Genomic DNA, 13487 nt, shown 5'->3' with positions numbered 1-13487 from the left:
AACCAAAAAGACTGCTTTTTTAATATGAACATATGTTCAACTGAGTCAAATACTTTATAAAAATCCAAGAACAGGATGTATCCCCTCTCTTGAATTTTTTCACTTTACTCAAGGAGGTCCAAAACCAGGCTAATATTGTTATGAATTAGTCTTCCTTTCAAAAGACCTAATTGTGTTTCACTGATAATGTTTGAGATGCCTTTCTTTAGCCTCTCAGATACAGCTCCAGATAGGATCTTATAGTCAGTGTTTAGTAAGGTGATGGGTCTTAAATTGTCTAAAACCGTGGCTCAGGGGGTTGGGAATCGCATCTGTAACCGGAAGGTCGCCGGTTCGATCCCTGGGCTCTCTGTCCTGGTCGTTGTGTCCCTGGGCAAGACACTTTACCCTACTTGCCTACTGGTGTTGGCCAGAGGGGCCGATGGCGCGATATGGCAGCCTTGCTTCTGTCAGTCTGCCCAGGGCAGCTGTGGCTACAACTGTAGCTTGCCTCCACCAGTGTATGATTGTGAGAGTGAATGAATAGTGGTATTGTAAAGCGCTTTGGGTGCCTTGAAAAGCGCTATATAAATCCAATCCATTATTAAAATTCTTTTGTCCTTACCCGATTTAGGGACCAGGGTAATCAACCCTTGTTTCATGCTTGGCATCAGTTCTTTCTTCTCTATAGATTCTTTTAATGCATCAAATAATAGGGTTCTTAGGTCCTTCCAGAAGAATTGATAAAAATTGGCAGTGAGTCCATCTGTCCCTGGGGACTTTTTTTAATGCTATTTTCATGACCACTAAATCCAGTTCCTCAATTTTAAGCTCTGAATCACACAGATCTTTAAAAGGTTTGTCAATACATGGGATAAGCTTATGAATCTTATTAAAGAAACTATCAGCATCAGCTGCTGAATATTCTGAGGAGTACAGCTCGGAATAGAAAGTGAAGACTTCCCTTTCATTCCCTCTGAAATCTTAACATTCAGTCCAATTTATCAACAAGCTTGTGATTAAATTTCTCTGCTGTCTACATTTTTCCAGCTTACCGGTACTAAAATATGATGAGTTTTTTTTTCACCTGCCTCAATCCATTTTGCTCTCGATCTTATAATGGCACCCTGGGCTTTCTCAAGGTAAAGATCACCTGATTTAGTTTGTAACTCCATCAATTTATTTTTCTATCTTATGTTTAGTTTTTCTTTACTACAGCACTGAGTTATTTCATGAAGTAAATTACTTTCATATTCTCATTTTTCTCTGTTCAACCATTTCTTTCAGTGGTTCACTGATGAACCTTTAAAGTTGCCCCAAAGAACCATCAAGAAATGGTTCTTTGGGGCACCTTTAAAGGTTTTTCAAAGAACCTTTTTTTTAAAACGGTTCTTTTAAAAACATTTTAAGGAACCGTTTTTGAGTAATTCTTTAATGAACCATTTTAAATCTTTCAAAATAGAATGTATGATAAATTAAATTTGAGTAGGGTAAAATAAATATGAGCACATAGACATATATTAATGGTTTATTGCCATTTCATAGTATACCAAAAAAGGCATTTTAAACCGCAGCACAACATCACTACTAATACATGTCACATATTAGTCATTTAAACAGTAATAATTAAATATATGTTTACTAGACTATAAATAAATACATATAAAAACTATACTAAGATAACACAACAATTAATACATGTAATTTTTAATTAATAAAACATCAGAAAGTGATAAAAACACTTTAGAAATAGCAATAGCTTCATAACAGACGAATAAATCAACACATTTTCATCAGCAGATGTTTGCATGTTCAGTAAAAATATTTCAACAACAAGTTTTTGATTAAAATTATCAATGAACTTCAGCCTCACCTTATGTAAGGTAAGTTTCATGTTGGACTCATGATCCTTTGTTAGTCCAGTTTAGGATATCTCTGACGTATGTATCATATCAAACATATGTCATATCAAAACAACCCCCACACCTGCAGTTGTCTCAGTTTTTCACAGGTGTTTCCTGTCAGCTGGTCAACCTCACTCAGGTGGTCATGCATATCAGCCAACCAAAGGACAAGCTCCTCTCTTTGTGCTTCAAATCCCTCCCACTTTGAGACAAGGAGTTGAGAGAGAGAGAAAAGAGTCAATGAAAAGAAGAGAGAAAAGTGAAACACTCCTCAGAAGGTTTGACTCACATGCAGTCGACCTGTGATGGACTCCAGTTTGGCGTTCACATCATCCCAGCAGCGGCTGCACTCCCTCGACAATGGCAGCAGCCGAGCCTGCAGGGTGCCCCGGAAGAGCCAGGGTAATGTTCGACTCCTCCTGGTCAGGCTCTCCGGCTGAGCCAAGGTCTCGCCTCCCGCCGCAGCCTCTGAACAAACAAACAAAAATTCCATCTGAAGCAGGAGGTGCAGATTTTTTTTGCTGTTCTTTTCTAAATCCAGGCTTGATCACGTGGAGGTATTTGGAAAACTTTTTTGGCCAGCAGATGACTGTTGTCTTGCAGAAATAAGAACTGCAACCCAAATCAAATGTATGCGATACACAATCAATTCACAAGAACACATTATAAAAGAAAGTCCTGTTGTTGCCTGATTTTAACTGAATTCTTCATCAAAACAGGGTGACAGAATTAAAACGAGTGTTTGCAGCAAATGTGAGCACAAAGCCTCACTTTGTACAAGTCTGCTATTAAAGTTATTAAAGACGACTTTCCTGTTTTCAAGGTACAACTTGGACCTACTGCACGAATCTCATGGATACACACTAAATGAAACAATAGTGTGCACGACTCGAGATTCTGATCCCTCGTTCTCTCCTGGACTGAGACAGCTCTGAATAGCTGGAGTTTAATCTGGTGACAGCAGGTTTGTAAATAAGGTAATCAGGAATATTTTGATAAATGAAAATTGTCCTAATCCAGTTAAAAGAAATTATATTCTTATAGAATTTGAGACCATGGAAGCTAAAGTAAAAGAGGTTAACTTTAAAATCATAAATGAGATTTACCCAACCCAATGAATTTTTAAGACGGAAATTTAACTTAGATGTGTGTACATTTTGTGGAAATGACACTGAAAGTCTGGATCACTTGTTTTTCTACTGTGAATCAGTGCACTGCTTCTGGAATGACATGTGGAGCTGGCTACAGTCCAGGGGAATTCAGTTACCCCATTTGACGGTGACTGTAATAAAATTTTAAATGCTTGCTGAGAATGCAGATTTTGACTTGATGATTAGAACGGTTTTGTTACTGGGAATTTTTTTTATTCACAAATGCAGATACTTTAAAGCTAAACCATGTATAAACGGATGGCTGAGTGACATTAAACTTTGGGCTAAGTCGCTGAAACTTGTGAATAACAAGTAAGCCTGTAAAATTGTTGTATTATTTAAAAAGTTTAATGTATGTTAGAAGGATACCTCCCTATTTAATGATCATGATTGCCCCTTTTTCATTCATATTATTTGTGCCTTTGGTTTCAAATCCTACAATGACAGTTTTTTAAAAAAAAATAAATAAATAAAAATTTCCTTTTATCTTCATTGTTTTCTCTTATCTCGTTGTACCGCTCAACCGAGGATATTTGGATGCTTCACATGTTATATTGCTGTTTATAAATAAAGTTCATTTTAAAAAAAAGAAAAAAGACAGCTCTGCCTCTTTTTCGACTGCCCGGGACATTTAAACAATGGATACCTCCGTATATAAACAAATTCTTGCTTTTCTCCCTTTCTTGAATAACAGCACGGTAAAATAAGAAGAATGGCGCCTAATTAATTACAGACTTAATAATACAGATTTAATAATATGTCACGTGAAGATTAATCAGACAGATTAACTGTATAGTGACAATTGACAGTGATGGCGGACATCATCATCACTATTCCAATCAATCCTCTCCACACAGACAATCATAAACACACTCGACTACCACTAAATCAAATTTAACATACACAAACACGATTTGTAACAGAGGTGTGGACTCGAGTCACATGACTTGGACTCGAGTCAGACTCGAGTCATTAATTTTATGACTTTAGACTTGACTTGAAAAAATGTTCTAAGACTTGTGACTTGACTTGGACTTTTACACCAATGACTTGGGACTTGAATTGGACTTGAACCGGTTTACTTGAAAAGACTTGATATTTTACCCCAAATATAAAATTTAACATGCATATTATATAGAGATTGAAAATGTGACGTCATTCACGGGTAGAACCGCAAAGGATTCTGGGAACTCGTGGCAAGCGGTACTAGCGCACGCAGGCTTTCAATTAAAATCAGTTATACAGCGATAAAAAGAAACACAAAAATGTCAAGAAGCTGTTGTATTATTAACTGCAATAGCCGGTCGCATGACAGCCACGGGAAGCCGACGGGTAAAGAGATCGGTTGTTATCGGATTACGTCGTTGAAGAGAAATTGTTCAAGCCATGTTTCCGAAGTAACAAAGAGGCGACGGATGGCCTGGATTGCAGCCATTCAAAGATCAAATATAACGTCCCAGAACCCTCCAGCTCACAGGTTAGTCTGCTCCAAGCATTTACACGAAGGTCAGTGTTTTTTAGTAGTTAATACGTCATTTTCATAACATAATTAGTGTATATACAAGCAAGTCTGGCGCTGAACAGAAATTGTCGCGCTATGCTCCTTTATTTATTGTGCATAAATAGTGAATTGTCCTGACACAATATTGCGTTTCGCTTCTGTTATTATGGTACATTGACAAAAACATATACTTTTATTCACAGGATAAAACAGTTTTTTGTATCACTAATTGCCCAGTCGATTACAGCATACAATATTGATTGTCACTGCTACATTTCTGTGATGCGGTACCAGAAATTATTTCCACTACTAATTAATTACCGTTGAGCTCAAAGGTCCTATTAATAAACGGTTAACGAATGTGTATTTATGAGACGATTTGTGAGACTGGTAAACTTATGATATGTACGATGGTCTTTCGTTCTACACGGTGCATTTCAAGGTCCTGCACCCATCCGTCGGTAAACTGTACCTGGGCTTGTTGCAGTGACCTGAAGTTACTAAACTTCATGAGTGTATGCACTCACTCCAAGAACCGTATAATTATAAATATGCATATAAATATGCTACGATGAGATAGCTGACTTCATCTAACTAGCAAATGTTGTCCAGGCTACGTTGGTGATGCAGTTTTTTTTAATGTGTATGATATTTTTGTCATGCGATTTTAAAGCCGGTCCTACAACCGCATCCAAGAATAACATGCAGCTTATCTCAGAACTGTCGGTGAAAATTATTCTTGGAGCTAGGTTTAATTGAGCTGCATTTTAAAGAGGTGCAATTTCACAATTTGTGTATATTTTCTAAGTTCACTATTTTGTCATGTGTTGAGAAAAACACAGATTTTAAAATTACATGGTCTAATATTTACATTTAGCATAACTGCAACATTATTTTTTCGTTTTTTTTTTTTAAAGACTCGAAAGGACTTGAAATTCAAAGTTTCAGACTTGTGACTTGACTCGGACTTTTACACCAGTGACTTGAGACTCGACTCTGACTTGCCTGACATTACTTGAGACTTGACTTGAGACTAAAGACTTGAGACTTACTTGAGACTTGCAAAACAATGACTTGGTCCCACCTCTGATTTGTAATGACGCTGGTTCAGTTTACAATAGTGCTCATTCGCTCGGTCAGCAAGTGGTGGTATCCTCGTACACTGGGGAGTAAACTGCCATTAAACGAAACAGGAGAAGAAGAGAACATCTGCACATGCGCGGTACGGATCGGGGAGTCCTGATCCGTAACTATCTTTTTTTTTTTTTAGTTTTTGTCTACATTATATCGAAATGTTTCATCACTGAAAACATTTTAAAAGATACTTATTATTGTTAACATCTTAACATATATTCCGTAGCTATCGTAAAATGCTTCGAGCGGAAGTAGTAGCCTTTCGCACATGCGTGGTACCGATCAGGTTTCCGGTACGGGTAGTGGTACCCTAATGTGTGTTTGGAAAAGTTTGGAATATAACGAATCCGCTTAACGTTTGCGCTCAAATACGATTTTGAGGCAACTGATTTAATCCGTCGGCTCACACCGTTTTGACCTCCACTTTTCCCAGGAGAGGGTTTGATTTTGTAGTGTTTTACAGTTTTAGGGGACCCGGGTCTGCCGCCGTTCTTTGGCTAACGTTAGCTCGTATCAGCGCTGTCACATGCGTTCAGCTTTCGCATGAGAGTTTAACCGACTCCGGTTTATAGGTCGGTGCCGCAGAGTCTAGGCCGGTTCAGTTTTGACCGTTATCGCTGCACTCTAGCCAAACAAGAGAGTCTTTGAATATGGTGTTTTTCACCTGCAACGCTTGTGGGGAGTCCCTGAAAAAAGCTCAGGTTGATAAACATGTAAATATCTGCCGTGGCTGCCAGGTCCTGTCCTGTATTGACTGTGGAAAAGACTTCTGGTAATTAATGACTGTTTACTGCTAGCCCAGGCTAACAGGCGCTAGATCAGCCTCGGTGCTAACGATTTGTGTGTGTTTGTCTACTAGGGGCGATGATTACAAAACCCACATTAAATGCATCAGTGAAGATCAGAAGTATGGAGGCAAAGGCTACGAGGCGAAAACAAACAAAGGAGATGTGAAACAGCAGCAGTGGATCCAGGTAAGATTCAGGGAAGAAAAAGAAAAACTCTGTAAAGCTTTTGGATCACTTAGGAAAGCCAACTGTTCTGCCTTTATGTCCTTTTACTGAAGAAAGTCCACGAAGCCATGAACAAACCTGGAGTCAGTGCAAAGCTAAGAGATGTCCTCCAGCAAGTCAGTACTTACGATAACGTACCGAGAAAGAAGGCTAAGTTTCAGGTTAGTATTACTTAAAACTGTACAAAGTAATCAGTTTTCACGTTAATGTTGATTCACTGTCACATTTTTCTTTTCCCATCAGAACTGGATGAAAAATAGTCTCAAAATACCAAACCCCAGTCTGCAGGAGGAAGTGTGGAATATACTTGCTGCAGCTGATAACGTAAGTTAGGCTTGTTAGCTCTCATGTTTTTAGTTTTTTCTGTGAATGTGTGCTTATTAAATTTGAATGTTACCAGGAAATGAGTGGAAGCAAACTGCTCCTTTTAACATCAAGTCTGCCATAAAAATAAAGAATCTAGCATGTTTACAATAGCTGTAGTGATTGTCTTTAACTGCCACTGTCTGACAGGCTTCAGAGCCCCCACAGCCAGCTCAGCAGACAGAGGCTGAAGTCAAAGTACACACTAATGGAAAAGAAGAGCCGAATGGCCACCCAAGTGATGAGGGAGAGAAGAAGAAAAAACTGAACAAACGGGAACGCAAAGAGGCCCGACAGCAGAAGAATGGGAAAGCTACAAAAGGTGCTGAAAATACAGTCACACAAGAGCTGGAGAAAGAAATGGTGGGCAAAAAGAAAAAGGACAGAAAGAGAAAACAGCTCTCTGAAGAACCCAGTGATGATGATAACAGCTATGGCACTGAAAATGAGACATCAAGCAAGAAAACAAAGGGTGAGTCAAGATTTCTGAAGTGCTAGACATTATCTGTTACTGTCATGGTTAAACTGAGTTTAGGTATTCTCTAACACTCAAGCATTGGGGATGTTTACATCAGCAGCTTTGTGAAGTCTGGTCAGATTTATGTTTTTTTTAAGTGTGTGTATTTCAACATTTATTAGATAACTCTGTTATCATCCTTTTCCAGTTGATGAAGAAACTGAGGATGCTGATGATCAAGAGGAGACTGAGGATCGAGCTGCTACTAAAGGTACGGTGGAGCTAGCAATGACTGCCCTCCTTTATTAAATGATTAGTCAGTGATTAGGCAGCAGAGGTCAGTGTTGCCTCTTTTGTTCAGAGTGAGAAAGTGACCCTTGGTGATTAGTGTCTGTACTGAAAGCTGATTTCTGTTTCTGATCAGGTAAATTTAACTGGAAGGGGAACATCAAGGCAGTACTGAGAGAGTCACCTGACCAGGAAATGTCAGTGAAAAAACTCAGAAAGAAGGTGAGCCATGAAGTGTTTTCATTGCTATATGAAATGAGGATGTAGTTGTTTATGGTAAATGGCCTGTATTTGTATAGCGCTTTACTAGTCCCTCAGGACCCCAAAGCGCGTTACACATTCAGTCATCCACCCATTCACACACACATTCACACATTATTTGTATATCAAACTCTTAAAGTTTCAAAGATCTATAATCTTTTATTAACACTAAAGTAAAAGCTTGCTCATGTTTTTCAGATTTTGGCTGCCTACTATTCCTACACTGGTGATAGGAATTTTAAGAAGGAGGAAGAAGTGCTAGCACTTTTCAACAACAAGATCAACAAAAATCCAAAGCTTAGAGTTTTGAAAGATAGAGTTAGACTTGTAAAGTAGACTCCTTTTGACATATTGCATAGATTTTTTTTAATTTCAAAGCCATCATTGTCTTATTGTTGTCTTTTAATACAGTTGACATGATGTTGAAGATAAAATGCTTTTACCACCGATTTAAGTGTCCGGTTCCTGTTTGACTTAAAAATTTTAGTACTGTTTAATGTATGACAATTGTGATAGATGGCTGCTCTGTTACGCATTCCAAGCTCGCGGTAAGGCTGGGAAATGGCACCTTATCTGTGGGATTGGATGTTCGAGTGGGGGAAGGGTAACGGGAGAGGTGCACCTGAGGTGAATTAGACTCTCACACGGGACGAAGTTAATGCACATTCCTCGGCACCCCGAACGGGGCTCACTTGGCCAGGGATACAGAAGCCCCATAGAGGCAAGACGTTTGGTGTCAGCCTCAGGTGAAGTTTTAATGCTGTCTGATTTTGCACGACTAGAATGAGCAGTCTCTTTACCCTGTACGCACACGCAGACACACAGACGCGCACACACAAACAGGAGGAAATCTGCCCAGCTTTATGAAGCTCAGCTAATCCCAGCAGGTTTAACACTGATGCTCATTCATCACACTGCTTACCTTGTAATTGTATATTACATACTTTGGGCTTTAGTCAAGCTGTAACTGAAGTTTGGTAGTATTAAAATGATGTTTTCTAGTCTACCTGGGCTCAGCTGAACTTAATTCTGTTGATTTAATCCAGACCCCCCAGAATGCTGAAACTACATCTTCACTGCAAAACAAATGCATTCATTCAAGCCTTAATCTGCTGTATATGATTAATAACATGCCGTTGGTATCAAAGTGAAATTATGAAACGTACAGCTCTGTGTAAAATGTTATTTATATTTTACTTACAAAGAGCCAGACTTCCTCAAAAAAAATATTTTTTTTAAGTGGTCTTGAGCAATAGTTCTTACAGTTTTAGTTTTTCTTTGGACATTCACTGCATTTCACTTATTTTCAGTCTAGTCTGTATAGCTCTCCATTTTCTTTCACTGATCTATGAATTATTCAAGCGTAGAAAAGCTACCTAACTCAAGGAATTTCCAGATGTTGTGCCTGCACAGGCAGCTTAAAAAGCAACCGATTTTTATATTGTGTCTTTGGGGACTTTGTAATCAGCAGGCTGACCAGAAAAACCCAATATAATCCATCCCTGGTTATGTTATCTACAAAATGCAGAAAATAACAAGGTTTCAAAGACAAAATAACATTTTTGCATGAATAAAGTGTTTGCCTGAAAGAAAAGTTGGCATAGATTGACATGGTGTGCGATGTAGCTCAAGGATTTTAATATACTGGAATAGAAAATAAAATGGCATCTGTTACAGATGTGAAAGCCACCCTTAAGAATGAGAAAAAAAACCCCCAGCAAAGACTTGACACAGGAGCGAAAAGATGCATCTGGCCTTGTAGTTTTTGTTGAAGCCTCATCACAAATGGTCACTAAACGGCTCTGTCATGATTTGGGGCTCCATTTCAGCCAGCCTTGTTTGGAGATCGTTTAAAATTATTGGATTTAAGAGCATAGAATAGTACCATCAGATTTTGATCCACCAGGCAGTACAATTTGGAAAGTATCTGATTAGAAAAGGTTTAATTTTGCAGCATGAAAATGATCCCAGACACACTGCCAATGCAGTAAAAGCAGACCGGGAAAGAAAAAAACAAAAACCAGTGAAACACTATCAGTCATGGATTGGCCTCTTCAGATAGATTGGGTGGCTCAAGAGTTTTGCACAGAACTAAGTTCTTTTTTTTTTTTTTTAACTTATTTATTTTTGGTTCATAAAATTGTGATATAAGCGTCACATCCATACGAAGTTCAGCACTGTTACAGTTTTATTTCAGTGAGGTATTTTAATATATTTTAATAAGAGGAGTCATTTCATTTTCCCTAAAGATGACGAAATGCAGGAGTTGTGCAGTTATGTGATTTAAATAATTAGAATTTTAGCAACATGTCAGTCCAATCGTCATATATTACAAAAATAATAAAAACATTCCAACAAAAAGCTGGACTCTGGGATTTATAGCTGCTAAACTGGGTGATAGACAAACCATTAAGTATAAAAAAAAATCTGTCTCAAGTCTCAACAGAAAAAATTTAGGGCTCAGAATTACAAGCAACAATAAGAGAAGTGTCAGATTGCTGCCAGAGCTATGTAAATGTATACATTCACATTCAAGATTAGGCTTGGAGTAAAGCCAGCGACTATGTATTCTGCAAATGTTATGAGGGTTGGCATCAGAAGTATCCCATCAGACCACCCTCCCCTTAATCCTCAGTTACACTAGACGTGCATTTCTTTCCAGACCAGTGGTCCAGTTTGGTTGTTGCTCTACCTTTCCAGCTGCTCCTTAATAAAAGACGGGCACAAAATGTTTTTTATAGATATTCTTTTTAAAACGACAGAAAATTTCTGAACGGCCCATTCCTCTTTGCCAAATTCTATTTTTATACGTGTAAAGATATAAGAAAAAACAGTCGTATCTGTCACTTGAGTTAAAAGATTGAAGAGACTGAGAATACTTTATGATTAAGCATTCTATCTTAGAAAGATCCAATTTAATATATACCTGACGTTAACCTTTCTGAAAGTATTCTACGTTTTTACGTTTTACTTCAGCTATTTTATAATCGCTTTAAAGTCAAATGATTAAACATTTAGTTATTCTTATCATTTTATTATAGAATGGGTCTTAAAACTACAACCGTCTCGTTCAAGTGCGTCATAAATAAGCGACTCAGTGTGTCACAGGAAGTGCCTTCTGATACCCAGCTAGCTAACATTTAATGTTCATGTTAAGTTAATGGTAGCGTCAGTAAAATGCTGAACGACAGTGAACTTGCAAACTTACGGAATCGATTTAGAAGAGATGCAGAATTGCTTATGCGACCAGCAGATTCGGGTACCGAAGATGAAAAGAGTAAGGTTTAGAAAATGTATGCTGGCTAACGTTATTAGCCAGTTTTAACTAATATTTCTTCTTCGTCTTCTTCTTCTGAACGAACCATTTACGCTGGAAGGCACCGTCACTGTTATCCACAGAGTTAACCCGGGTCTGTGACTTTAAAGGCGTCAAACTGTCACTTGAGTACAAATGGTGGTTGTCTGCCACAGGTACAGCTGCTGACCCGAGCAGAGGTTGATAGAAAAGTAACCTTTCTTTCTTTTTTTTTTTTTGGTCTTTCTTTAAACCATTTAACGTTTTTCTTTCTTTTCATTACTTCGTCCCGGTATTAAGCTACAGGTAATTAAACGCAAACTCCCTCAGCTGTAACACAGCGGCTGGTCATTGTGACTGCAGCCTTTTTATTGTAATGGTGTCTTGTAGGCAGCTTGTACAACCGACACTTGTCCAACTCTGAGGCCCTAGCTGGCAGAAATCCACCAATTCTTGATTGTTTTGACTGTGAGACTGTGAAGAAACTCTGTGTCAGCTCAGCAACATAATACAGGGGACACTCTAGCCCTACACAGTTATCAATTCAAGGGTCGTGCCTTTGCCAGTGTAAACTGTAAGATAACCGAGATTGAGATTTCTTATGAATGGCTTTGTGTATATGACACCCATACCTGCTTATCATCACTGGGTCTCTATGGCAAGATAATGTATTATAGTACTATGCCAATGTTACATGAAGGATGAACCATTAGGCTTAACTTTGATTAAGATGTACAGCAGCTACTTATTTAGGGCGTCAAGTTCATAGTGAACTCTTTGTATAGTGGAGTAGCACGCTAAGCCACTTCAGCAGCCAACAACAATCTCTGATACGTTTAATCAACCATTAAATTATAGAGATTAATAGCCCTCTGAGAGGGAAGATTGTCTGAAGGAAACCTATCAGTTTTGCCTCAGAAGCTGCTTAAATGTTAAAGGCTGGAATTTGTACAACGGAGATTTGTAGTATGCCTTCTGATGAGACAAATCTTAGATTTGATTTATGTCATCTGGTGCTATAACTTCAGTTTTCTTTGAGTAATGCAGGGTGTTAATATAATAACTTTACTTAGCATCTAATTTATAGTAAAACATCGTAACAGTGTACGGTCTGTTCTTCTGAGGTGTCCTGTAATTAAGTATGCCCTTAAAAAGGGCTTGAGTTAATGCAAATAATTTTTGTGCTTTTGTGTTTGTTTGTTTGTTTGTTTTTATCTTTCAGGTCAAGAGGAAAAAGAGGTCAAACCACTCCCTCGCATCAATAAACACTCTGTTTTCTGGATTGTGGCTTCGGTAGTTGTGACATACTACGTGGACTTCCTCCGACACATCATGGAAAATGATGATATAAAAAGGTGAATGTGCTTTGTTGCTCACTCATTCGCGTTATACTATTATTAAAATTTCTCAGATAATCACAGTAAACATTGTTCTTTTAAAGTGTTTGCTGTAGTTCTTTCTGAATATCATCAACATCAGTATATTTCATTGCATTTTGTGGAAAATGCATAATTTGTGATGATACTCAACATGAGTTCTATTAGCTAAGCAGGTTACTGTCCGCTTAGTTGTTGCATTTTGCCTGGGCTATAGAACAGTACTGCTGTTTGGTTCACTAGCTGGTGCATGTGCACACAGACATTAGCTTGTATATTTTCTGCTGTTAATGTCTTTACTGTAGCTTATCTCATATAGAGTGACTGTTCTCTACTCTGCACTCTAATGATGCAGTGATAAGGAGATGCAGATTAGCACAATACCCTTGTATAAAAAGAGTCTTTCTTTTCTTTTCTGGGGTGCACCAATTCCACCAAATGCCATACTCAGATACTTTTGTAACTTAATCATAGCTAGATGCTGATAACTGCAATAACAGAAAACTTCCCACAATAAGAAGTGAGGGATTATCTTCTTAAAGGCGTCACCTCCTCTGTGCACATTGTTTTTTTTTTTTTTATATATTTCACATAATTTTTGTCAAATCAGTATTTCAGTTTAAATTTTTTTTTATATTACTTGCATAATTGTAGTGTTGGTGTTATAAAGGAATACCTTTTTTAACATTACATTTTCTTTCTTTATTTTTTAACTGTATCACCAAGCACTACTTTGTCGTTATGAAAGGTGCTTGAAAATCAAAA

General features: G+C 38.0%; 2 protein-coding genes across 2 annotated transcripts in view; both read left to right on the top strand.

Annotated features, from left to right (window-relative positions):
* Positions 1-5923: 5923 nt before the first annotated feature.
* Positions 5924-8500, top strand: lyar (Ly1 antibody reactive homolog (mouse)). The gene is made up of 8 exons (XM_005918706.2): positions 5924-6441; positions 6529-6643; positions 6736-6843; positions 6926-7006; positions 7196-7517; positions 7711-7773; positions 7927-8012; positions 8250-8500. The coding sequence occupies exons 1-8, from the start codon at positions 6320-6322 to the stop codon at positions 8385-8387; spliced, it is 1035 nt and encodes a 344-aa protein (XP_005918768.1). The 5' UTR covers positions 5924-6319; the 3' UTR covers positions 8388-8500.
* Positions 8501-11122: 2622 nt separating this feature from the next.
* The window catches only part of tmem128 (transmembrane protein 128), a 13017-nt gene continuing 10652 nt past the window's right edge, over positions 11123-13487 (top strand). The window contains exons 1-2 of the mRNA XM_005918705.2: positions 11123-11328; positions 12569-12701. Of these exons, the coding sequence (XP_005918767.1) occupies positions 11229-11328; positions 12569-12701 (233 nt within the window). The 5' untranslated portion in view covers positions 11123-11228. The remainder of the gene's footprint in view (positions 11329-12568; positions 12702-13487) is intronic.

The sequence above is a fragment of the Haplochromis burtoni genome, unplaced genomic scaffold (genome assembly GCF_018398535.1).
Source record: "Haplochromis burtoni strain Fernald_Lab_line unplaced genomic scaffold, NCSU_Asbu1 Contig_32, whole genome shotgun sequence".
NCBI classification, from domain to species: domain Eukaryota; kingdom Metazoa; phylum Chordata; class Actinopteri; order Cichliformes; family Cichlidae; genus Haplochromis; species Haplochromis burtoni.
This window is presented reverse-complemented; position numbering and strand designations above follow the sequence as displayed.

What these genes read in the sequence shown, in the direction of transcription:
- lyar (XM_005918706.2), top strand. Translation starts at nt 6,320, where the DNA reads ATGGTGTTTTTCACCTGCAACGCTTGTGGGGAGTCCCTGAAAAAAGCT. An exon ending in GAAAGAAGGCTAAGTTTCAG is followed by an intron (nt 6,844 to 6,925) that starts GTTAGTATTACT and finishes TTTTCCCATCAG; the next exon opens with AACTGGATGAAAAATAGTCT. An exon ending in TGAAAAAACTCAGAAAGAAG is followed by an intron (nt 8,013 to 8,249) that starts GTGAGCCATGAA and finishes CATGTTTTTCAG; the next exon opens with ATTTTGGCTGCCTACTATTC.